Source organism: Oreochromis niloticus, linkage group LG5 (genome assembly GCF_001858045.2).
Source record: "Oreochromis niloticus isolate F11D_XX linkage group LG5, O_niloticus_UMD_NMBU, whole genome shotgun sequence".
Taxonomy (NCBI): domain Eukaryota; kingdom Metazoa; phylum Chordata; class Actinopteri; order Cichliformes; family Cichlidae; genus Oreochromis; species Oreochromis niloticus.
The window spans coordinates 12,812,894-12,840,468 of record NC_031970.2 but is presented as its reverse complement, the minus strand read 5'-3'; the positions used below and the strand labels follow the sequence as shown (position 1 = coordinate 12,840,468).

The window sequence follows — 27,575 nt, the reverse complement described above, 5'->3', positions numbered from 1 at the left end:
TGCTACTTTTTTTTCTTTTTACATCCACTTAAATCTTTAAAACAACCTTTGATGATGTACCTCTTATTTTTATTATTCTACCTAAATTGGCACTGTGGACTTTATCAAACTGAAAGAGGACAGCATTGTTTTGGGCTATTTTGAGCAGCAGATTAATCCACATTTTACTGGATTTGATAACTTCCAGTAGTTTGAATTTAAGGCAAAAGTAAACTGCTGTCTGTGTGTTTTCATGGTGATGAAGGAGCAGGTCAAACAGTGCAAAAGTGTGGCTCACTGTAGATGTGAGCAGTAGAAGATGAGACTTCAGGCTTTGAATCAACCACTTTGTACAGCCTGTTTTGGCTCTCGGCACTGACAGAAACCATTTTGTCTTCCTGGTAACTAAATTTTCCGCTTTCCTCTAATTTTTAGAGATTGGAAAACAGAGGAGGAGCCGATTACATATTTTTTGTCATAATTAAGGGGGAAATGATCCCAAAATGCAGACTTAAAGCAAAGTTGATGAATAGAAAATTGACCTTCATTTAAACAGCAGCAAACCCACAATGTAGATGAAAACTGAGGTTCAAAACTCCAACCTATGGCAGAGAGCCACAAGACAACCAGTACGCAACAGAAAAACCAGGCAAAGAACTAAGAAACTCCAATAACTTAAATACACACACGAGGTAATCAGAGAGAGAGAGAGAGCACAGCTGAGGAAAATAAGACACAGGTGAACAGAATCAAACTAACAAGACAGAGGGGGAGAAAAACTAAACACAAGGAACAAGAGACACAGGCTATCAAAATAAAACAGGAAACAACAGAACAGGAAGACGAATGCAGATTTCACGCTGAGATAGAAGAGTAAACAACCAGAAAACTGACATCACGCATAAGATGAGACAGACGAGACAAGGACAGACACACAAACCTAGAGACAAGAATACAATAATATTTCAGTATTAATGAAAACAAATCAGAAAATGTACTAAAAAGACAAAATTAGAAACACGGGGTCAACACCCCAGGAACTATGACAATGCTGCTGTCTCCTTAGCCTGTACCGTAACACCATGGTATACAGGTATTATGGTATTATTGACTTTTTTTTCTTATCTCAATAATGCATAATGTTAGCAATTAGCAACAGTGAAATCACTCAGTCTAAGGCTTCATAGTGGGACTTCACTAACCATTGGACGATGCCACATTGGCTATATCTGTATTTTATGCCCTTTGTGGTCTGGGTAGGGTTGTGTGCTTTTCTGGCAATATATTTAACTGACTAGTGTTTCTGATGTGGACTGGTAAAAGAACCAATGTTGGTCTGGCACATTCCTGATGAGACTGATTACCTGTTCACACAGGAAATATTATCTGTAAGAATTCAGTTCATTTACAGCGTGAGGGACTCCACAATTTGAAGAGTTATTTTTGGTATTTTGAGCCAGAAGTGACCGAATCAGGCAAGAAGGTAGATTATTAAGCTAGCTAACACTCGCCAGCCATATTCATAAACTGAGTGGGTTAGGTTGATTTAGGGGTAAGAAACAGACTAATACAATATTAGAATTTCACTCACTGAATCTCAAACTTTGATTAACTTTGCTTTATCACAGAGAAGGCCATAATATTCATCAGATAATCTATTTAAAATGCTTCTTAAGGCACCAGCAGCACAAACACAATGATAGGTCATATCTGCCAAGCTCTGTTTTTCCTGGGAATCTCCTGGCTATCACTCTCCAAACACAGCCAAACTCACCATCCTGAATTAATGGCTATCCTACAAAAATATTAACTGTGTTCTCCATAGTTACACCACCTGTTAGCCAAAACAGCCATGCCCCTTACCTTAAGCCTTACCAAATGAAAATGGAGAAGATTCACCTGAGAGCTTTTACTAAGGGAGAAACTCTCCAAAACCAGGTGTAACTGTGTTTAACATGGGACTCTGTAGGAACTGACTCACTTTTGGAGCCAGCCTTTAGTGGCTGTTAGAAGAACGACACTTTTTTCAACAATTATTTGACACAATAAAAACACAGACTGAGTTTTTTTACCCAGAGAGGATCTGGGTGTAGTAAACTTTTATTCCACAATTGATTACAGTTGAACTGTGTGGAAATTTCTAAAGGAAGATGAAGTCACTGAGTTACTGTGGTTTGTTAATAGCCAGCTCCAGTTATACTGGGTCAGCTGGTTTTAATGGCCCAGGTCGAGAATATTTGGCGGTTCTTCTGGCTCCACCTCCTGATTGGTGTCCTGCAGGAAGGAGAGAAGATGTTTAGAACAGGTAAACCACAAAGTGTAGAAAGCTGTGGTGAACAGGACTGATTTTTTTTTTTATTGTAATCTGCTGGAGGGTCATGCAAGAGCAGATGCTCTGGCTGTGGTTACTGCAGCTGCACAGATGTGTAAAGATACCTGCTAGAAGGTTGTAAGGCTGGTGGTTGCACACTAGTGATGTTCGATTCGTGAACGAATCGTTCAATACTCAAGAATCACTTTACTGACTCGTGAATCATGATTCACAAGCACAACTGACTCACTGACTCATCCCTGTTGCTGTTAGCAAGCTAATTCCATTAGTAGAAATATATCTAGCTTATAATTAAAGTTGTGGGGAAAAAAACAACAGCCAGTTTCTTAACAAAAACATTTCTGCTCTGAACTGGAAGAAAAAAACCGTGAGTAGAAGCTCACATCAAGACAATAGCTCCTCGGTTCACAGTAGCATCGCTCAGCTAGCATGCTAACAGCACATTTGAGTTACTCACCCCCTCCCTTGCTGTGCTGAATCATAGCATAAGCGAATCACTCAGGACTCACTAACCCCCTCCCTCCTGGCTCACAGCTCAAACGAGTTGAACGAATCACTGACTCACTCACCCCCTCCCTTCCTGTTACGAATCACTCACTCACTCACTCACTCCCTCCCTCCTGGCTCACAGCTCAAACGAGTTGAACGAATCTGTGGCCGTTTCTCAATTCTCAAGTACGCGAGTACGTACTCGCGTTCTCGGTGAGTACGCACGGGAGTACGTACCCGCCGAGAACGCGAGCACGGACTCACGATATGTACAATTGGAACACCTGCGTACGTGATGATGTCACAGGTCCGGAGTTTTTACTGCCGTCCCCTCTTAATTTAACTGTGAGTAACATGTTATGAAGCTTAACTTTAATCACAGCCAAACCGGTTTACTCAGGAACAAATAAAACACTGAAATAAACCAAACATTAACATTTAGAAGTGATCTAAGTGACTTATATATCATTTTTAACCTCAGTAGTGAAACCTCTGTTAATAAAAATAGTGTACATGTACATACGTGTACATACCTTTATAAAAACAAGCAGGTGAGATGTTAGAACGCTTTTATTTCTATTTTAGTGGACACTCAATACTATAGACAACTGCTGGGGTTTCTTTAACCTGAGTAGTGAGAAGACCGTGAGCGGGGGGGGGCTGAAAACGATGTGCCGGGAGTCCGCTGTTGAGTTTTGGACGAAATGCATTCTGGGATATTTAGCTGTACCAAGTCCACACCGATGCATGCTCGATAAAACGGGCGGAGCGAGAACACATCCGGGACTTTTTCGTGTTCTCGGCTTGATGCGTACTTCGAATTGGAACAGTACTTGGTCTCCGACTGATGACGTATCACGAGTACACGAGAACGCAAGTATGCATATTGAGAAACGCCCACTGACTCACTCACCCCCTCCCTTCCTGTTACGAATCACTCACTCACTCACTCACCCCCTCCCTCCTGGCTCACAGCTTCTTCTTCTTCTTGGTTGGCAACCAATGTTAAGGCGCTTTACCGCCCCCTGGCTCACAGCTCAGTGGACATTTAGATGAGATATATTTGACACATTTAAGGAAAATACCAATAAAATAAAAATAAATAAATGTTCCCTTTAGAATTTTTTTTTGCATTGTCCAATCAGATGAAAGGAAGAAAAACAGGGTCAAAATTCGTACTTGTAACTTGAAACTTGAGTGCAGAGTTTCACACATATTTTTTGGCTAAGTCCACACACAAATCTTTTTTACACACACACAAATTCTTTTTACACATACAAGTCCTGATTTACAAGTACAAAATATTTATGACCACAATTTGAGCCCATAGGGAGAACACAGGGAAAAACATAAGAATAAGAGGACAGAGCACACGTGGAAAACACACAACACATACAAAACCCCCCAAAACCACACCTGAAGAAAAAAACAAAAAACAAAAACACGGATACACAAACCAACAATCTATACGTGTGTGTGTGTGTGTGTGTGTGTGCGTGTGTGTGTATTGACAATGAGGGTGAGAAATCACAATAATGCCCCCAGGAGCCGGAATCAGACAGAGAAACACCCAGGAGACCCCTAGAGTACTGAAGACCCCAGGTCACACATTTCAATGACAACTGTGTGCCCATCCCAGCAGAAGGAGGAGGGAGGCCCCAGATGGAGCCCTCAAGGCCAAAGGGCAACAGCCCCATAGTACCGGACGCCGGCAATGCTGCCACGAACTGAGAACAGGGCTCCAGATGCAAGAAACTGTCCAACAACCACCAGAATGCCCCACCACCGCAACCATGAACCAACAGTCGACCCCCACCCCAGGTAGGGTGCAGGAAATGGGTGTAGGAAGACCTGCCCCGACTTGCCCACATTGGAAGTGATATGCTGGGTGTGCCACACTCTACATGTGTGAGTGATATGTTGTTTGAGGGGGATGTGTGTGTGCTGTCGTGATACTTAAGACCGGAAGGAGAAAGCCAGTTAAGCATCTGGCTCGGTAAGCCCACACCCCATCGCAGGGCGGGGGAAGCAGATCTGGGGCCGTAAGCACAGCACTCCGGAGCTCGACGGCACCCAAGGTCTGCATCCACCGCAAAGGGTAGTCTTCCTCAGCTAAACACCCCACCCCTTTCACTCCTTTACCTTTTCTAGAAGTTGCCTGATTTTGGTGGATGCGAGAAAGCTAATGCCCAAAACAGCGGGATCAGACTGTGTGTCCCACACCCCTTAAGCCCCACACACTATTTACAGCAATGAGAGTGAGGCTGATGTGAATTATCTCCTGCTGTGTGCAACGTGTGAGAGAACGAGAAAATGCTGCCCAGAAGACACTGCCCAATTTCCATCCATGACTTACAACCTGCCACTCAGGAAATTATGAATCTATATGGAGTCACTTGGGACACTCTTTTCCTTTTTTTTTTAAAATTAACCTTTACAACAAAAATGTGAAAGAAATCTCAAACATGTCCAAGCTGTTTCATTTTATTAATGCCAAACTCCCGAAATAATCACACAAAGTCTGGAAGTGTAATGACACACCTTGATTTAGTGTGCTTAGTTAAGTCTGTTGGAGGGCTTCATAATATAATGGCAGTTGCTATGGAAAGACACTTAGTGTGGCAGAACTTCCACATGAATGCACAAATGGAGTGAAAGTGTGTATGGAGAGGGTGTAGAGCACAGACAGGAATTGTGTAAAAACACTTAATTAACAAGTATTTTTAATTACAGTGCTGTGAGAGAGTCTGGACGGACCCCCATTTTTTAAAACTTTGCTGGGAAAATAGGAAACGAGTGAAATGCTTTAAACATGTACAGACATAAATATTTGGTATGATCACCGTTATCCTTTAACATTTTATGCAAGCTTTCTTGTAATTTGTTTAGTTAGTCTTCAGGACAGATCCTTCTCTGTCAAGATGATCCCACACTGCTTCAATAATATTGAGGTCTGGGCTCTGGGGAGGCCAACCAATTAAGTGCTAATTTAAAATTTAAAATTGGTTCTTTGCTAAGTTGTCTGTTATGTATAGACACAATACTAATTCACCCCTTGAGTTAGGCGCTTTTGCACTGCTTGAATGATTCATAGGTCAGTGTAAATTGGTTCAACATACAAAAAAACAAGTGGTCAAGTACAAGGACTGGACTGAAAATGAGTAAAAAAGCAGCTAATGTCCAAAGAAGAACTCTGAAAGGCCTCCAGAAAACCTGGAGAACTATTGCTCAAGCTCATATTACAATAACGGTCTGGCTCGTTTAAAGCAAAATATAAAGAAATGAGAGGTGCCTAAAAAACAAAGTGGAGTCTAACATAACATTTCTTCCCCACTGGGTCCCCGGGATTGCAGATCAGACTCACTGGGCAACTAAAACAGCTAATTTATATTTCTATTAATTTGAATTTAGATATTTCATATGCTGCTGGCCTCACGCATAATAATACAGTAGTTTCATATTTTAACTTAATAATTTAAATTTGCAGAATAATGAGTAGATAAAGCTTTAATATATCAAGACTCCTGCTGTGTAAAACAAGCCAGTGGTGGATGGTAGCAGGTGCTTTCTTTCACAATTAAACTATCCAGAGCCAGCAGCTGGTCAGTGAGCTTTTTTAAACTTCTCCTCGTACCCCTGTTTATTTAAAACGATTATTTAAAGGAAAATAAAATGTTATATATTCTAACTGGATGCCCAAATGATGACACCAAATGTGATCCTGTTAATTAACTGATATCAGATTTTTTTCTTTAGTTGGAGATTATCTGTTGCTATGACCAATGCTAAGCTAACCTGTTGCTGGCTGTATAGCCTTACACCATGACATTTAACTGAGACATGACGCTGTTTCTAATCTTCTGATCTAACCCTCTGCAAACTTTTTTTTAATAAAATGTCAGTGTGACCTTGAAGGCTGATTGTGGTCTCAGGCATTAATGTGGTTCTGAAGGTCACGCAGCTGAAAACAAGCTGAAGCTCCTCTGATAGAGAAGGAATGTGTAAGCTGCAAACTGAAGAGAGCTAAGTGTCCTTCACAAGAACTCCGACAGCATAAACACGTTTAGATAATCTACTTTTTAGTGAAAACATGGACATTCTCAGAGTTATTTCTCAGACAGCAAGAAATAAGGTGTTTAATGAAATCATGCAGGAAGATGGCAGAATTTGGGGAAAAAATGGAGAAAGCTACACTTCATCACGCTCCGATTACATCGTTTAGTTCTTAAATTTTAAAGGAGCCAAATTGTCTGCTGACAAATAGTTCTTTGTCAGGATTTTTATTAGGATGAATGCACGCTTGCTTTTATCCTGAAAAATTAAACAAGTATCAGTAACATGCTGTAACGATATTGTCCACATGCCCTGTGTGGCATTTAATTTAATTTGTGAGCTGCCATTTAAACACAAGCTTTTTTTCCCTTTTATTTAAAATCTACACGCCTTCCAAATACAGAGAAGTGGCAAACGCTGGTTTGACCTTCCAAATATTTATGGACTCTTCTCCTTTTCTCCTGAAAGTTCTGATATTATGAATAAAAGTATTAAAGTATCAATAAATATATACTCTCTCCATATTTTTATCTTATATATATTTACATAATGATAAATATTCTATAGCAGGTGTCGGCAACCCTAGGCACGCGTGCCACAGTTGGCACGCTAAGGGTTAACTGATGGCACGACCATGGCTGGACTGGTCATCGGGCATACCGGGCATTTGCTCAGTGTCCCGGTGACTTTTTTTTTCTTTGTTAAGGTATAAACTATGAAAGGTGGCGGATTGGCCAGATGCTGGTCGGTGTGTAAAAATAACTCAGCTGTTTGGTGGTGGCTATGGCGGTGCTTCCACAGATTCAGTAAAATTAACAAGTGGTGGAGGCCAGCAGGTGGATGAGAGAAAGGGGAGGCAGGAGGAGGAGAGACCCGAGGCGACAGCCGGTCCGAGTGTCAGGTGAACTGAACTTCAGGTAAGATATAAACCAAGTTTAGGTGGAGTTTATTTTCATTGTACTGACTTTTTACAGTCAGTTACAATAACTCGTACTGCGTACTAGCTAGCATGACAGAGTTTCTATACAGCTGGGTGGGTGCTTTGATGTTACTGATAGTGAACTTTATTTTATTCATCAGGTTAGTTAGTAGAGTTGCCAACCATCCCGTAAAAAGACGGAATCGTCCCGTATTGAGAGAAAATATTACTCGTTTCGTGTTGAGGTGAAAAGGAACACAGTTTGTCCCGGACTTCAGCTAGAATGGAAAAAGACACAAAGCTGGAGTTATTCTGTCGTTACGCTGCACAGCTGCCTCTTCTTCTCTCATTCTCTCCCCTCTCTCGCCTGTTGGCACTTCAATTATGAAACTGATCAGTGATCAGCTGATCGGCTTTTCTCTCGTTTGTTTATCGCCCACTTTGCGCCAGAAAGAAGAAACCAGCGGATGTCGCGCTAAACAACAGCAGCACGTTTAAGCTTGATGAGCTGTTGTTAGAATTTATTTAATATTACTTTCTAGGATCAGCTGATGTTTGCTGGAGCCACAGCTGTAAAAGCTGCTGGTCATGATATTGGTTTGGTTATCTGGTGTGAGGGAAACATGCAGATGAAACCAGGAGTTGTCCTTACTGAATCATCAGAGCTGAACAGGTGATGGAGAAACAGGTTTACCTTTTAGGTGACATGGATGAGTTGAAGGGAAGTTATGAACTGTTTCTGAGAGACAAATAACACCAGGATCCTTTTCTATGTAGCTGACAGCTGGTAACTGTGGAGGGGCGGGTCTAGCAAAGTTTTGCCAGGGGGCCATGTAGGGCATTAACAGGGAAAGGGGGGCATAAAGAAATACTTTTTGTTCTTATTTAAATATAACATATAACATAGAAGCAGCTGGAATCCATAGCTGTGTGTGTTCATGGAGCTTTCATTGTCACCTGCTGGACATCACTACCTGACAAGTTTAACTGTCTTCAGAACATTGCAGAGGCCTTATTGACAGTGTTTGGCTCTACATATCTGTGTGAGCAGATTTTCTCTCACATGAGAGTCCTCAGGTAGCCGTCTGAATGCTGGACACTCGGAGACCTGTGTCTCTGAGTGGGAGACCAGAGATCACATTAACATGTGTGTCTTTGTATTAACAAACATGCCATATTGGCCCAGTTTATTTTTCTTTTCATTGTTGTGAGGAGACCATATATAGCATTTGGATTTTCTGTTGTACAGTTCATTTGCTGTTATGGAGTTCTTGTTATGGATAAAAAGTGTCTTTTTTTTGTTTCAAAATAGCTGATAGCTATTCGCTGATAGGTGCCAACATCTGCGAACAAATATAATTCTATAAAGTGGTTCTATATAGTGTGTAACTGTTAATATAGAGCGTTATTAAATTTATTGCTAATGCAATCATATGGCACTCGTCATCAAAAAGGTTGCCTACCCCTGTTCTATAGAAATACACTGCTCAAAACTATTAAGGGAACACTCCATTATCACAGTATAACACAAACTCAGTTAAACCTGAGGGATATCGATCAGCCCAGTTAGAAACACAAACCATTATGAATCTATTTTAGGTGCTTTGGTGCAAATGAAAGTGACAGCAGGTGCACCAGCGAGGCAACAACAAGCCAAATCCCACAAAGGGAACGGTTTAGCAGGTGGTGGTCACAGACCATTGTTCTCTCCTTATCTCTCCTGACTGATTTTTCTCTTGTTTTGCTTTTTAGTGTCCTTAGCACTGCGGGTAACATGAGATGATACCTGCATCCCATTCGGGTTTCACAGCTATTCCAGCTCCTCTAGGATAAAACATCCATATGCGCTATTGCGAAACGGTTGCTGTGCCATTTGCTGTGTTTTCCAGTAAAGCCTCAAAAGTGTGAAGATACCAGGAGAGAGACTGTTACATGATGAGAGCTCGAAAGGGCCATAGAAGGACCTCAAACCTGCAGTATGACCAGTATCTGCTCCTTTGTGTTTTGTTGAGCCCTGGCAGAGCCCTACAGCCCTTCTCGTGTGCATGTTTCTGACCAAAACCTCAGAAACAGACTCCATGAGCATGGCATTAGGGCCTGACTTCCTTAGTGAGATCTGTGCTCACAGACTAGCATCCTGCTGCACTATTTGCATTCACCTGAGTACACCAGAACTGGCAGGTCCGCCGCTGGCACCCTGTTCTCTTCACAGATGAGAGCAGCTTCACACTGAGCACGTGTGACAGGTGTGAAATAGTCTGGAGACGCCATGGCATCTGTTACAGAGTTTTATGGATAATATGAGACTTAAAAAAATCTTAGCACTGTACAAACATAACAAAACGCAATTGAATCAGTCTTGTAAACATCCCAGTGGTCCATGTCTACTGTGGAGAAGAGAGGACATACTGATTATAGGGGAGGGAAAAGAGCGAGTCTAGTATCGCAACCAACACCAAATGACAGTATTTTATTAAATAAATATACTCTGGGAATAAACAAGAGGGCTCATCTCACGCAGCACCATCCTAAAATAATATACATTAAATCAGCTGAACCGACTAAAAACTTCAAGTGTTGGACACACTCAGCTTGACAAAGCTTCCTTCTAATTCAGAGCAAGCTAATGCCTCAGTCATGAGTAAAAATAGGACCTCAACCTCTTTGCATCCACAAATAAACAGTTAATAAATACATTGGTAGTGCCTGATGATTGTATTGAATTTTTTTTCCCCATTCTGTGACTGACTGCAACTTGCGGTGACTACATGGTTGCCCAGAGCTTGAGGGTGTTGCACAGTCACGCCCACGATTGCACAGGTCGCCTGATAGGAGGCAACCTCTCTGAAACAATTGCAGTCTGACTTGGACAGACTGCAATCACCCTCAGAGAGAGATCATCAGCGGTTTGCAAATACTGACAACAAGCAGCCTACAGGAACAAAGCAAGGACTCAGAACATAGAATTAATTGAATGCCAGCCGACCCACTAAGAGAGGTTATATTAATGAGCAGCAGACCAACATCGACAATGATCAACAAGCACTTGGTAGCTCTGTGCTATGACATCAACAAAGGAAAGCTACTACTGAAGCTAAAGATCAGTATAGACACAATGAGTACGGAGATAATGAGGTGACCCTGGTACAAGATGTCAGTGTAACTGAACTATATGATGCCCAACCACCTGCAATCACTGCAGCCACTGAGCCGAGGATGAAGATTGTGGCTAGACTTGGTGTCGCGAGACATAAAGATAAAATTACTCTCCATCATCACTATTATTATCACTGAGACAATCAAGTCCACACTGCTCTTCTTAGGCCTCAACCCCCTAAGCTAGCTCATCACAAAGACTGGATGCAGATTAAATGACTGGATGGACAGCAGCCTCCTAACCTCCAGCTGACAGCCACCTCGTCCCTCTCCTCACCTCCTCTGCACCCAACTAAGAGCCAGCCGGACACCAGTAGCATCAAGTGTGTTCAAAGCCTGAATACAAGCCAGTAACTGAATCTGGGGAGCTGATTTTTATTTTTCACATCAACATTTTGGTTGTTAGCTGAGAGGGAATTGTAAATATTTATCCATACGAACTGAGCACCTGGCAGTAGTTAAATAGGAGTGAAAAGACTCTTTTTGGTAAAATCCTTTTCTCTTGTTTATTATTTAAGAACACAGTTTAGATATTTGTCATTTGTTTACTTTCTGTTAGGGAACAACAGGGATTATTAGAGGTTTTTGTGCGGCTGCTCTATCCAGCTGCGAGAACAACAATACAAATCCCTGCTTCCAACCATCTTCCTCACCAATGCCAGATCCCTCACAAATAAAATGGAGGGGCTACAATCAGAGATTTACTACAACCGCTTTGTCCGGGAGTGTTGTCTACTGATTGTAACTGAATCCTGGCTCCATACAAATTTCCCCGATGTCTCGGTAGAGTTATTGGGCCAGATATTACACCACCAGGACCGCAACAAAGATCTGGTAAGGGAAGGGCCGGCGGGCTCTGTGCTTATCTACTTCAGGATTGGTGCCATAACAGTGAAATTATAGATGATCACTGCTCACCGGACTTAGAGGCCATGTCCATTCAGGGCAGGCACTTTGATCTACCTCGCAAGCTAACGGTAGCCATAGTACGTTTACATGTCCCCTAACGCTAATGTTAGCTCAGCACTCAACCACCTTCAACCTTTTATCAGTAAACAGCAGAGAGAGCCTCATGTTAACTGTAACTGTACCAGGGGGATCAGGACACTGGACCATGTGTACAGCAACATCAAACAGGCCTACAGAGCAACACCCCTCCCCCACCTAGGACAATCTGACCATCTCTCTCTGCTCCTCATTCCTGCCCACACCCCTCTCAGGAAACAGCCCCCTCCAAACACCCGGGTCATTAAAAACTGGCCAGATGATGAGCTTCTCCAAATACAGGGCTGTTTTGATCTGACAGACTTGTAAAACATCAAACACCAGGACCTGGAGACCTTCGCTCAGTCAGTCCTTTTCTACATTAAGTGCTGTGTAGAGAATGTGACAGTAACCAAAACCATCCATGGTTTTCCTAACCAAAAACTTTGGATGATAAGTGGCAGAGTTATGAGTTCTGATCAGCCTCTGATCAGAACTCATAACTCTGCCTTCAGGCTGAGGGACTGTTCAGCACTGTGCTCTGTACAGCACTGCCAGAGCCAACCTGAGGAGGGGCATCAAAAAGGCAAATGAGGCATACAGGATGGGGAAGCTTCCTCACTGATAACAACCCCCGCCAGATGTGGAGAACTCTCACCAACTACAAAGGCCAGAAACTTCCAACCCCCGACAGCAGGTTCAAACTTGCTGTCAGGGGCTAACCTCAACGCCTTCTTTGTTCGGTTTCAGACCACCCCTCCTCCACACACCCCAGTTTGCCTACAGAGCAAATCGGTCCACAGAGGATGCCATCACCCTTCACAGAGCGCTGAGCCATCTGGAGAACAGGAAGAACTACATGAGGATGCTCTGTGTGGACTACAGCTCAGCAATCAACACCATAATCTCACACATCCTCACCACCAAACTGGACCCCGTCACTTGCTCCTGGATCAAAGACTTCCTGCCTCCCCCCTGACTGTCACTCAGCACCGGATCCCCACAGGGTTTTGTTCTCAGCACCACCGTGGTTAGGCTCATCTCTGATGGAGATGAGACAGCGTACAGGGCGGAAGTAGAAAACTTGTCCCACTGTTGCTCAGAAAACAACGTGAAGCTGAATGTCCTTAAAACAAAAGAACTCATAATAGACTTCAGGAGGCACAGACGGGTCCACTCCCCTCTCATTAAAAATGGATAATGGGTGGAATCTGTCTCCAACTTCAGGTTTCTGGGCACCCACACCTCTGCCAATTTCACCTGGACCCACAACACCAATGTCCTGGTAAAAAAGGATCAACAGCAGCTGCACTTCCTAAAGAATAACCTTGACCAGAAGCTGCTGGTGGGCTTCTACAGCTCATCAATGGAGAGCATGCTCTCCTACTGCCTTGGTGTTGAGTATGCAGGAGCCACTACTGAGAAGAGGTTCACTAACGTGGGCCTTTCTCTTATTTTTTATATATTCCTCTTAAATGTATGTATTTCTGCTGTTTGCTATTTATTCCTGCTGTCTACTATTTATATTTTATTCCAACACAGTAGGTGTGAGGCACCCACAATTTTGGTGTACATGTACAATGACAAAGAGCTATGTATTTTAACACATAAAAACAGCCTGGATGAGAAAGTAGGTAAAAATGAGGCAGGTGAATGTTATGATTTAGGGCTGTTTTAGTTGTTCAGCTGATAATAATTCTTTTATTTATGGTCAGTTAATATAGTAAAACTAAATAATTCAGTGAACGAAGGTCTCCCACTGATAGATTGTTTTTCTTGATGCTGGAAATCGGATATAAACTCTCCATGACACCATGGAGAGTTTCTACTGTGAACAGGTAGCAGTGCTTCTTTTTTCTTTCGGCATAATGGCATAATGAAGGGTGTGCCTTCAGTGATTCCTTAAGGAGTGCACGTCATAATCTAGATATTAAAATCTTTCTTTTCACCCTTACTGTCAGTTTTAATAACTCAGAGAGGATGTGAAGATTGAGATCAGTACAGTCTTGGATTGCTATGAAGTAACACACAGACTAATCATTAATTAGTAACAGTGGATGAGCAGCTGATGTTTATTTTACCCAGTGGTGCTAGAAATGAGAAGCTGTGCAGCAGTGAGGTTGAGAGATGTGGAGTAGCCCTGCAGCAGGATGCTGAGGTACAGCAGTGTGTCTGCACCGATGTTCTTCTGTGGATGCTGGCTGCCTTTTGTTCTTTTGTTGTGTCAAGATGATCCCATTATGCTTCAATAGTGTTAAGCTCTGAGCTCTGGAGAGTCCAATCCATGACTGATAGTGCTCCATTGTGTGTTTTTCAATTCAGGTATGCTTTTACTGCATTTTAAATGTGTTTGGGATCATTCTCGTGCTTAAAAAATAAAGTTGTTGCCAGTCAGATTATTTCTAGATGGTATTGCATGTTGGATTAAAATCGGACTTCTTTGAGCATTTGTTAAATTTACATGTGAGGAATTTAATTGAGTGAGTGGCAATGAATACCTGCGCCTGTCAAATTAATTAATTTCTTGTGAAATCATTTTTTCTCGTGCGCCACTTTTGACACAAATATAATTCCATAATGCTCCTCTTTTTTTCACCTGGCACTATATATTTATGTGTTACTACAGGCTACAGTAACAGAGTGCAACATTAAATCTCCCGTCACCCTCCTCTTCCTCTGCCAGCTGCAGCTGTAGGGCCTAAAACTTATTTTGGTTAAAACCTCCCACCTTCCCCTCAAGTGCACACAGACACATGGAGTGAGGCCTCTTATCTCTGAGAAGAGGCAGGCAAGAGGCTGCACATCCCAGGAAACAGGCGAGATGTGGAAGAAGACTGTCTAATATGAGGATTTGTGAGTCTGCTTAGGATGTCAGCTGTACCTGTGTACCATGTGGCATGATGGATGGTGGAAAACTCCCTGTGTGAACTGAAAGGGTGTAAACATGGGGAAAACCCATCCGGGGGTGGAGTAAAAGGTGATGCTTTCAGATTCGGTTTGTGTTCATAACACATTCTACTGAAGTTCTCCTAATTTACTAAAACGCAGACTAGTCGACTAATCTTAAAGAACTAAACAGTCAAACTTGACAATAAACTAATGAAAAAGCTTAAATATGATCCATAAAATACAGTGTGTGTACTTACAAGCCATTTAAAACTGTTAGTCACATTTTATTATTAAATCATTATTTTAAATGTTGGTCAAATTTATAAACACATGCACACAGTCCCAGATTAGTCTGCTGTGTGAGGCTAACATTAGCAGCCTTCTTGCTTGCAGGTTATTGCTGGATGAGGCTTTATATTTCAGTGAGACAACTGTTCATTTTCTGCAATGCAGAATAGCACCAGATTAGCGAGCTGCCAGCAGCTAACTGGTGCTGTAAAATATGAAAAATTAGTATCTTGGTGCCAAATAGCGAGGGCAGCATTTTTTAAATATGTCATCCAGCCGTTTGCAAACGAATGACAGCTGCAGTCCACCACAACACAGTGCTCAGAAAAACTAAAGGAACACTTTGAAAACACATCAGATCTCAATGAAAAGAATAAAATCATGTATCTCTATCTATGGTTACCTACATATATGGACTGGGTAATGTGGTAGGAACAGAAGGATGCTACACTGTTTGATAGAAATGAAAATGACCAACCTACAGAGGGCTAAATTCAAAGACGCCCCAAAATTCAAAGTGAAAAAATGATACAGCGGGCTAGTCCTGTTGCTTAGAGTTCTGTGATGTCCGAGTTTTGAAGTTCTGTTTAAATATCTTTAGGTTGTTAGGTTCACATTTCATGTATTATTCTGGAACTCCTGTAGTAACTTTCTTGTCTCAGTTACTCTCTTCTTATGTCCTGTTAATTTTAGTCTTGTCTCTGTATCTCTCTGTGGTTTCTGATGTCATACTGAAAAAAAAAAGGGCTAAAACAGTCTGTTTCAAACTGAGGATGACCTGAGGGGCTGCACCAAGAACCAGTGTAAGACAGATATAAATTATTTTGACCTCCGAGTCAAGCAGGGTCACTCTAGATTCTTTTGGTGCTTTTTTTAGCCCTTATTTTCGTAGGACAGCGGAGAACAGACAAGAAAGCTGGAAAAAAGGCCAGGAGGAAGACCTGCAGGAAATGGACCGAAGGCAGATTGGAACTTGGGGCTCTTGGCATATGGGTCGCCTGCTCTAAGAAGAAAAACCTGTGCACACAGCTATCCTCACTTGGCTAATGCGTACCCAGCCCAATTTTACTCTTTAGGTGTGTGTGTGTGTGTGTGTATGTGTGTGTGTGTGTGTGGGGGGGGGGGGGGGGGATGTGTGTATCATGACCGCTTCTGTTAATGACAGTGTGGGGAATGAGTGGGAGGGTGGGGTGGGCTGCTTTTAACCATGTAAAGCACTTTGTGCTACAGTTTGTATGAAAAGTGCTTTATAAATAAAGACTGATTGATTGATTGATCCGAGAAACACTCAGAAACACAGAAACGTGTTGGATCTCTGTTTAAGATAAAGCACCTAAGACTTACCTCAAATGGCTCAGCTAAGGCTCTAGAGCTGATGTAGAGAGGGTTGGGGATGGAGACCAGTGTGGGTTTGGGCCTACGTCCTGTTGCACCATCCTCATCATCATTCTGTGACAGAGAAAAGATGACTCAGTGTTAATCAAAGATAAAACTAATAATAATTCACAGCTTAAGTATGTCTTGAAGGGAAAAAAACCCCCTTTATTAGCTCATCAAAACCTTGTAAGTGCTTTTTAGCAGATTTAACTTAAGTTTCCATTCATGCATTGTTTTTATGACCCAGTTAAATTTATTTTGACTCCCCATTCATTTAGACTGGAGCTTCAAAATAACTGCCCAGAGGTGTTACCAAATCAAGTGGGAAGACATAGCTCTAGAGGGACTTAGTTATAACTAACTCTGGTGGGGAAATAATCTATGAATCACATGCAACTAATGAGGCAAAAATGTAAAAAATAAAAATACTGTAACCAGGACAACAAGGAGCAGTGTGTGTGTGTGTGTGTGTGTGTGTATCTTACTCTGAAGTAGTGGAAGCGGAAGGCATCAGTCTTGTGTTTGAATACATAGCAGCCGAGTGCAGCCAGTGCACACACCAACATCAACGTCACCAAGATGGCCGGCACTGTTGTGCTTGAGTGGGCGTGGCCTGTAGAGGTGTCATGGTAGCTCTGCAGAGGATGTGAGGAAAAGACAAGAATCAGTAAAATAAAACCATCTAATCCTCACCACACACGCTTCTGTTTGGCTCTAATCACTATGACAACAGCTACACTTTGCTCCACTGTTGCCATGGAGATGTGATTCTGCTGGGTCATCACGACCAGCTTCATTTTCCCAGAGGATGATAAAAAATTTAATTGATGGATTAAAGCACAAGGATTTCAGTTATTGTGAAGGTCGCACATTGACTTAATACACAAACAGTATGTTGGTTCACATCGAAGTTGTTGAATAGCTCCCCATACATTAGAGCTTTTCAGTGTTTGTGTATTGCTGGTGTTGGGTCTGCGCTTCCACACGCCCCGCTGGTTTAGAAACTTATTCCCGTTAACGACAAGGAAGCAAGACAATCAGCTTTAACTGGTTTTTACTTGCTAGTGTCATGGTTAGGCTGTGTGTAGGCAGGATGAGGACCCAAACGCAAACTCACAGAAAAACAGGACTGAACTCAAAATACAGCTTTATTGCTGACAAAAGATAATAGCGATACAAAATAACATGAAACTAAACTGGGAAGTACTAAGGTAACTGACTTACGAGGAAACACACGGAGGGGCACAAGGTCATGAGGGAGAACGCGACACAGAACTGAGGGAGACGCAGACATAAATACACAGAGGGTTCACGAGGGAAGTGGGAGCACATGGGGAACACAGGTGACACAGATAATCGTAATGAGACACGGCAGGAGAAACACGACACTGACGGGAGACTGTCAAAGTAAAACAGGAAGTACACAGAGGTGCAGACAAGAGGAGAGAGAGAGACAGGAGAGCACAGGCATAGCGGGCTGGGGAAACATGGAATAAAACACAAGGAGAGACAAGGGCTCACAGATACACAGAGGGGCACACAGGGGGTAATCAAATAAGAAACATCTTAACAGAACCTAGAAACCAAGGCATAAATAAAGAACAAAACCCAAAACACATGAAAAACTAAGAATGCTGGGCCAACATGGCCCAGGATCATGACATCTAGCAAGGGAGGCTGGTCGGAACCAGGCTCTTGAAGCTGAACGCTCCTCACCTGTCTCCTAGCCATCTTCAAATAAACAGCCTTCCTTGCCGCCCTTTTATTGAATACAGTGAATACAAGCACCACCCATTGTAAAACCCCCCTATGGTCACAAAAGGTTAAAACACTGCATGTATGTGTGTGTGTGTGTGTGTGTGTGTGTGTGTGTGTGTGTGTGTGTGTGTGCAAGTGCGAGAATGTGTGTGTGTGTGTGTGCGTAGGTGCATGTGAGTGTGTGTGTTTGTGTTTGGGGGTGCGTTTGTGTGACCTCCTGCCCACAAAAGGGTCATAAAGGCAGGAGAAGACAGAACCTTCACATAGGACGTCCCTATAATAAAACACTACAGCCTCCCCCACCAACAAACTGGCTGGGGAGGTGGTCAGAAACAAAGGAATGTCTTTGATCATACAGTTTAAGTTAAGACTTACAAATTTAAGTAACACAATGACAACATTTAACAATTTGACTCCAACAGCTGGTTTCAATTTAAATTAGTTATATGGAAATATCTGTGCAGTCATTTCTGGTGTTCTCCAGTAGAGCAACACCTGTTAGCAAAGTGACATCATATTAAAACCCAAGTTTTTAGGACAATACATCGAGCCATCGATCCATCCAACCATCTGTCTCTTGCGCTTATTCTCATTGGCAGTTCCACATTGGTAACCTCTTCTCCTGAGCAACTCATGCTGGAGATAACAGATGAGCAAACACTAAGACATAACCCACTGAGGAGTTAATTACCTGAAAAGTGGCAACAACATTTTCAGTAACTTATTAACAAACTGCCTAAACCCTTGCGGCCCTTTTTCCTAGCTTTCTCATCTTACCAAACGGCAATGTACAACAAAAGTGATGTCACATCCACTGGCACAAGCATCGTTTTGGTGTTCTTTCAGCCGGCCATACACCTCTTTATTTTTTGTAAGCTTGTGTGTAGTGAGTATATAATATGTCTGTTTTGCTGTCATTTTTATGACATATTGGTACAGAAGCTCGTAGATTCGCAGGTTACACAGATGAAGATGCAGGAGTTTGAAAAGATGATAAAATGATTTCTTTGAATCCCTGTTTGTAATTCATAAATAATTAAATTCAGTTTTACTTATATAGTGTCAAATCATGACAGCAGCTAACTCAATGTGCTTTATGTTGTAAGGTAAAGACCCTACAATAATACAGAAAAAACCTCAACATTAACATCTGGCAGATAAAAGAGGACTGTGTAATTAACCTTAGTGTGTGAAGAAGACTCCCCATTTACTTGAATAAACTGGAGTCTATTAAATAAAAGTAACCACTGCCACGCAGTACATTTAATACCTGAGGCAAGTTCAAATCTTTTTAGTGAAATGCAGAACAAGAACAGACATGAGTCCACTGTCAGAGGCCATAAGAAGATCATTTGTAACCTTCAGTAAAGCTGTTTCTGTACTGTGATGAGCTCTGAAGCCTGACTGAAGCAGTTAGCCTGACAGCTAACTGTTGTTAGCTGTTTAGCAACTACTTTTTAAAGAATGTTTGAGATATAGGAAGGTTGGAGATTGTCTTGTAACTAGACAAGACTGTTGGGCCAAGTAATGGCTCTTTAAGTAATGATTTAATTACTGCCACCTTAAAGGCCTGTGGTATCTAACATTTTAATAGAGATAGATTAATCATATTTAAGATCGAAGCATTACTTAATGGTAGGACTTCTTTGAGCAGTCTTCTAGGAGTGGGGTCTAACAGACACATTGATGGTTTGAAAGAAGTAATTATTTGAACTTAACTCAGAAAGATCAAATGGAGAGAGTCTAAATGAATATCAGAAGCACTGAAAATAATAATGTGTTACATCTAAGTAACACAGAAGTAATAATAGAAGATAAAAAGATGGCTAAGCATTTGTTGCCTGTTTTCTCTCAGCTACTTGAAGAGATAGTGCAGCAGAAGCATCCCATCATGGGAAACTTCCTGTCAAACAGTGGTGATATCCCTTGGCTTCCTCTGAATACCACAAATGGAGCTGTTGGTAGAGAGGCACCTTTATCCAAAAGCCCCTCTGTCTTTGTTGACCCCGACCCTCCACTCCAATGCAGACCTAGTATCTCTGATAAATGTTCCACAGCAGTGGTTTTTCTCATTGAGGTCCCTCAATGCCTCTTCTATACTAAAGGCTTCTCGATTTGAGCTAGAACATGATGTGACAGCTCAAACAGATACCATCTTGTTGGAAGTAATCTGTATTATAACTGACTACATCCTTCATCTCTACAAAGTGGTCATACAGGCTACTGGGACAGCCTCATGTTCTGATTGGGTCTCATGGTTCTCCCAGAGCAGGGACTAACTTGGGGTCACCTACCTGAAGACTAAGGAAAAAGTGGCACCCAAAGTCTGAACGCTGGAGAAATGGTTACAGAAAGAAAAACGTTTTTAATTTCAACAAAATTCAGAAAGCACAGATTGAAGAACAAGGACAGATACTGAGAAACAGGACTATAAATACACATTTATAACACAGTGCAGAAAAATCAGGGAAGCACTGAGGTAAGAAGACAAAGACAGGAAGCATATACTAAAACAAGGAAGGAAGGAAGGAAAATCATAGCTAAATAAAGACAAGAAAACTTTGGGGATGGGGAAAAGGTGAACAGGGGCAAACAGGGAAACAGTAAATAAATGAAGAGGAACAAACAAACAAGCAAAAAAACAACAACACACAGTCCAGCCATTCATCCTTTATTAAGGATGAATGAAGACGACTCAGCAGGTATTAAAATAACTGTAGAGAGAGTAGCAAATCTGTCCAGATCTAATCATGTTGTGGTATCTGTTTGATGTATTTCCACGAAATGCCAGAGAGTCTATTAAGACTGTGACCATGTGAAGATTTATCAGAGTTCACGCTGTTACTCTGGACAGCCCATCGTTCACCATGCACTTATTTCCGCTATGGCAGCATTGCACATCACAGCAAACATCAGAAACTGCTACAGGTCAAACTGGGATAACCAAACACTCTGACTCTAATAGACTTACCATATAAAGACTTAAACACCTGCTAGATGAACAACATTAAGGATTCAGACAACCCCTAATTTATCTCTCTCTAGAGGACAGTGAGGGCCCTGCTTAAAAAATACCTGATGCCGTTAGCACATTATAGTCCACAAGCATAAAAGAACCCTATTATTTAAAATATCATCAGGTCTAGCCCCTGTATTACCTTGTTCTCAATCATAAGCATAATCTGCAGCATTAAAGAAATATTATGCCATGCAGAGGCTGAACTGGGAGAAAATAACCCAGATCATCTGGGTTACACAACATTAAGCCTTGTTTATGGTCACTGCATTGGTTGCCTCACATGACAAGTGTGCCATAATCATTTATACTGATAATTTAAGCACACTGGACTCATTGCAGCCTTCTAATGCAGGATAAGTGTCCAAACTAAGGAAAAACAAAACACTGTGTCAGTGTCAATACTGCTGCAGCATCTCCATCACTGTCATCTGATAATCTCTAAGCTTCCACAGCGATAGATCATTGAAGTGATGATAAAGAAGACCTGAAAACTGGCCATACTTTGTGTGCCAAGTTACAAAAACCAGCTTGGCAGGTGTCAGCAGTTGTAAAGTCTTTTAGTAGTATAAAGCTTATTTACTTAACACTGGTATTGGACTGATACTCATTATTGGCAGATATCTTATCCCAGTGTTTCTGTATCTTATTTTTTATTTGTGGGGGTTGGAATGGTATTTGCTATTCAAAGGCTAGAAAATAAACCTTCTGAATGGAGAATCTATCATCTACACAATGTTGTGCAGTAGGTTGTTTGCAGCTTGCAGGTACTTTCAAGCCCATTTTCAGCAGGTTTATTTCCAGAGTTAAGCACCTCTTAGAGTCCATCCTGTACTCAGTTTTTAAACGCTTCTGTAATAAGTTTTGCAAGACAAATTAAGTAAAAACGGTCTTCAGGTGTTCTCTCACATTACAGAAAACTTCAGATTGTGTCGGTGAATTTTCACTGGTTCAAACAAAAAGCAGCAGGTTTTGTCTATAATGTGAATCTCCTTGTGATCAGGATTTGTAGCTCTGGCAAAAAGAGTCTCTAGAATAAAAGCCAATTTATGATATTTGACACTGATCTGCTGCTTCTGTGACACTTGAGTGTGGTTAGTTGTTTTTGCCTGACTCAAAGCTGTGATTCAGACTTCAGTAAATGCCTGGTGGTTTCTAAAGTTTCTGAGAATCCAGCGACCTTCTGTAGATGTGTGATAACCTGACCATGCTCAGAGGAGGAGACCATAAAAAACAGCCTGTTTTGGGTTAATCCCTGAGGCTCCACAGTGTCTCTACTCTTACACTTGGGAATATGCTTAAAATAAAAATGTCTTCTGTTCAGCAGATATTTAGGAATCTGCAGCTGCAGCAGTGTTTATGCCAGCAGGCAGTGATGGTTTTAAACCTTTGAAAACACATTTGAATAATTTACTGCCTCAAATTAATTAAATTGTGCCTTTTTTAAAAATTTGTTTTAAAATGTATGACTTGACTCAGCCCTTCTTTTGCACAGCTAGCTCTCATCATGCAGAATTAAAAAACTAGACCCTTTCTCTACCTGAACTCTAGAAAACAGCAGGCCTATAACTGAAGCTCACCTGTATTTCTTAGTGTCGAATAGCTGAATCACATTTAAAATTTGTGCATAATCCCAGATAATGAGTTGACAAAAGCTGCAGCTGCTCATTAGTTGGGCGAAATAGGTTGGACCACCCTATAAAACAACTTGTTAGCTAAGTGATGACGTACTGAACCTGCTTCTTGTTACTAAAGGTGGTATCTTTTTTCAGCTGCCATTCTTAGGCTGTACAGGTTTATATTAGCACTATTCACAGGTACTATGTCTTCTATTTTCACCTTGGAGATCATCAATGAACAGAAGTGGTAGCCTATGACACCAGCAATCAGCCACCTACACTACACCTAAATTCAAAAAACATTTTTTTCTTTTTGTGCACTCGTGTTACAATGAGCTGATTTGATTGCATGGAGGACAAAAATGGTAGAGCGTCTTTTCGGGAGTAGAGATATGGACACTACTTGTATTCATTTTTTGCACAAAAGACATGGCATGATGGTGAAACACAAACTGCGTCCAGGACAGAAACAAGACAACTTTGCCTTTTTGCAAACATCTGCACAGAGAGCATGCTAATGCAAAATTAACCAAAAACAGAGTGATATTAAAGCCGAGAGTATGTGGATCCGAGCACAGCACCCAGAGCCTAATCTTCAACAGGTAGCAAACTGATGAACAGTCAGGTTGCAGTCTCTGCTTTCTAACTGTTCATGTTTCTATGGTAGAATCACTGTGGTGATCGCTTTGAAGTCTCTTTGGGCTCATTTTGAACTTTGCTTTGTGTTATTGATTTTGTGTTAATTATGAGAGAATACATTTCAGTTCATTTTATGGAGTAAGGAGAAATTAGAGTAAGAAATAATGTAACAAATTACTCTCTCCAGGGAGTAATTAACAAACTGTATTATTTTAAGAAAAGTAATGAGTAATGTGTAATACATTACTTTTTGTTGAGTAATGATAATGACCCTAACACTGGATGTTCATAACTCACATGATGGCGGGGTGAGGCGATGTCTCATAACAGATTCACACAGTGACTCATGTCACCATTAACAGCTCACATGATTATAGCGAGGCAAAACAACTAAGGGCTTAAAACTTGAGACTCTCCATTAGTTGTTTTAGAAGTGAAGAAACATCTCAAATGAGAGGTTAACCAAAAAGAAGTCCAGCTGCCTTCATTTCAAGTGTTTAAGGTGGAAAAAGTTTCAAGTAATGAGATCTGTGTGAGCCAAAAGCTCAGGCTTCAACACATCTATACTGTCAGTTTCAGATCATTGGTTTACTCTGGGATATGTATTATGCCAAAGGAGGCGGATAACAGAAGCCCCACCCACCTGCTGTTCAAACCAGCCATTCAGAAGAAAGTTGACTTAAAGTAATAACAGGTTCTTTCAGCAGCACTAGGGCGTCATATCAACACCAAGAATATGATACATGAGGACTAAGACAATAATCGCAATATTTTAAAAAAAAAGAAAAGAAATATCCATATTGTGGTTTTAATACACATTATAATAATACCATAAAATAAGGGGAGATGTGTTGCAGAGAGCTGGTATGACAGAGGAGCATGTTAGGGATAAGGTCAAATGGAGGCATGTGATCTGCTATATTGACCCTTAAAGGAGCAGAGAGGAAGAAGAAGAGAAAAGTTGAAACAGCTTGTTTTAGACAGACGGTGAACTGAAGGGCTCCACTAAGACCCACCATAAGATGAATACAAATTTTAACTCTAAATCATCCCAAGCTACTCTATTAAAGCCCAAGAACAGAAATATGGATTTTGAAAAGAACATATTCACTCCCCTTTCTCAGCCATGTGTCTTGTTTTTCCTGTAGTTCCTTCCTTGTATTTCTGCGTTCTTGCTTTCTGCCATATTTCCTGTGTCTGCCTTTGTTTTCGTGAGCATTCTGTCTCCCTATTGTCTCCTTGTTTTCCCTCCAGCAATTCAGAACAATGTTACCGTAAAGGGAGAAGAGCTAAACTAACTTGCTTCAGACAGAGGACAAACTGATTGGCTGCACCAAGGCCCAGTGTAAGATAAACGAGGATTATTTTGAACTGAAATCACAGTTACTCTTGTAAAGCCCAAGAATCAAACTATGGAACTGGAAATTTGCCTAATAGGTTGACTTTAATCTGTTCCATTTTTTTCACTCTTAAAGTTCAGCACATGAGAAAGATCTGAGATGAGAGAGTGTGAAACCACCTCAGCCAACAGTCAGTATGTGGAGAAGTGGATTTAAACTGAGCACTGTGGATTTTGGGTGATTAAATAGCTGTTATTTTGCCAGCGGTTCCATCAAATGATTCTATTGTGACCTAGTCGTCATAATTTGAGTCCCAAATCATGAATATTGATCAGAGTTCTGATGTTATCTGAAAGAAAATGCAGCAGATTGAATCTTCATTTCCTGGAACCTGTTCCAAGAAACTAAACACAGCCATCTGCTCTCTGCCACTACCCCCCCAGCAACAACACACAGCAGCCTATCAGGAGGCGCTGCACAACAGAGGGGGAGGTTGTGGAGGTGCCTCCTGGTGGCTATGGTTAGAACTGCAGCTCTTCTCGATACAGCAAGCACCTCATCTCACTGTTAACAAGCGATAGAGAGAAAAACTGTTTCTTCTGTGCAGCAAAATGTTGCTTTACACTCTGGGAGCAGGAGGATTTAGCACTTCTGCTGTTAAACTGGGCCTATTGAGCTTCCCTGTATTTTCATATATATACTGTTATCATGACCAATGCTCACATTAAACAGTAGGATATCCTTAATATGGCTACCTCAGGCTACAAGAGTAAAAGGGAAGGTTTACAACATGGTAGTGAAAAAGACAGGAGGCCGAGCTTGAGGTGGAGGAGCTGAAGATGGTAAGATTTTCATTGGGAGTGACTAGGATGAATAAGATTAGATATGAGTGTCGAGACAATTTAGACATGTGCAGGACAGTGACAGTGGATATACTAAACAAAGGATGTTGAAGATGGAGGAAGAGGAAGCCCTCAGACGAGGTTCATGAATGTAGTGAAGCTGGACATGCAGAGAGTTGGTGTGACAGAAGAGCCCACGGTTTCAAGGATGTCCTCATGTCGAACATAAGGCCATAGTGGTGGTGATGTTAGAGTCAAGTGACTGTGTTGTATAGTAGTATATTAGCATAGTACTACATACTATAGTATAGTACAGTAGTCTTGTGTACCTTTCATAAAAACACACCATTTATTCTAACTTCTTAAAAGGAATTTTTAAAAAAGCCAACAATAAAACAGTTTGATGAAAATAAGATTTTTTTGCATCAACAAGGTGATTCCCAAAGAGCTGAAAACTGAAAACTTATCTCAGTGGTGTGCACTGGTGTGCACTACTGGTAACAGTCTCTGTGTATCTGAAAGTCATTCCCTTAAAAAACATTCAGGCCTGACACAGGACATGAGAGATTCATCTGCCCCTTCAGCTGATCCATTACTGTTCAGTGAAGCGTCATCAGAAATGTTCTCAGTGGAAAAGTGGCAAGACGAAAAGAAACAGGGAAGAAAGTCTGAGGAATGCAAAATTACACAAGAACTAAACTGGGCGACAGCCAATAGGACTCATGTTGCAAGTTACGCAAAGGTGTCCTGGAGACAGTCAAGCACTGAGTAGTAGGATGTAAAATGGAAGGTGGGACCATGCACACTGAGAGGCACAACGAATTGGCTGGTAGAGTGTACAGAAACTTCTGTACCACACAAGTCCTCAACTTCCGCACCACCACTAAAGATGGTTGACAATAACAGGGATAAGGTCCTGTGGGAATTCAAGTTCTAGGCAGACAAGCAGCTGCTGGCCAACCAGACATAGTGATGGTTAATGAGGAGCAGAAGACCGGAGTGGACAGCAACTTAAGGCAGCGGTCCCCAACCTTTTTTGCGCCACGGACCGGTTTATGCCCGACAATATTTTCACGGACCGGCAATAAGGTGTCGCGGATAAATACAACAAAATAAAACTAGTGCCGGTACCGATAAAAAGAAGATTTATTCATAACACACGTGAAAAGACCCAGGAAAACAGAGTTAACAATAAAAACGATAATAAAATAACGCTAAAAACCGATAAAAACCCTGAAAACCATACATTTTACACCTGAGCCTCAACTCTCGCGGCCCGGTACCAAACGACTCACGGACTGGTACCGGTCCGAGGCCCGGGGGTTGGGGACCGCTGACTTAAGGGAAGGAGCACAAGAAAATAAAGCAGGGGCTGAAGGAACAACTGGAGCAGATGTGGAAGATAAAGTGGTCCCAAGTGGTAATAGGAGCATTAGTAGTTTGGGGCTGTAATCCCCAAAATGGAAGAGTGGCTCCAGCCCAGCATCAGAGGTCTCCTTCCAGAAGAGCGCAGTCCCAGGAAAAGCCAAGATACCTCTGGGAAAGGACCCGAACTTCATTCCACACATACCACATACACACACGCGAGGGACAGAGTGTAATTTAACCTCGTCCAAAATCTTTCACACTCAAATGATATTTTCAGTTCTAAGACCTAAACAGGGCTCTAGAGTGCGACCAATTTGGTCGCAAATGTGACCAAATTTTTCAGTGGTGCGACTAAAAAAAAATATTTATTTTCGCGTAACAAAAAAAAAAAAAAAAAAAAAAAAAATCTCTGCAACTGTCCGTGTGGTCAACAACAGACACACATTATGCCCCTATCATGGACTAAACCAATCAGAGATAGTCAGGGGCGGGACCTCTCTGATTGGCCGTGGTCCAGTTGAAAGTGC

At 41.6% G+C, this 27,575-nt stretch overlaps 1 protein-coding gene across 1 annotated transcript in view; it reads right to left on the bottom strand.

The window, feature by feature from the left end:
* Positions 1-2,188: 2,188 nt before the first annotated feature.
* Positions 2,189-27,575, bottom strand: part of stab1 (stabilin 1) — a 153,442-nt gene continuing 128,055 nt past the window's right edge. The window contains exons 68-70 of the mRNA XM_005469696.3: positions 16,952-17,101; positions 16,434-16,538; positions 2,189-2,253 (exon numbers count right to left, since the gene is read on the bottom strand). Of these exons, the coding sequence (XP_005469753.1) occupies positions 2,194-2,253; positions 16,434-16,538; positions 16,952-17,101 (315 nt within the window). The 3' untranslated portion in view covers positions 2,189-2,193. The remainder of the gene's footprint in view (positions 2,254-16,433; positions 16,539-16,951; positions 17,102-27,575) is intronic.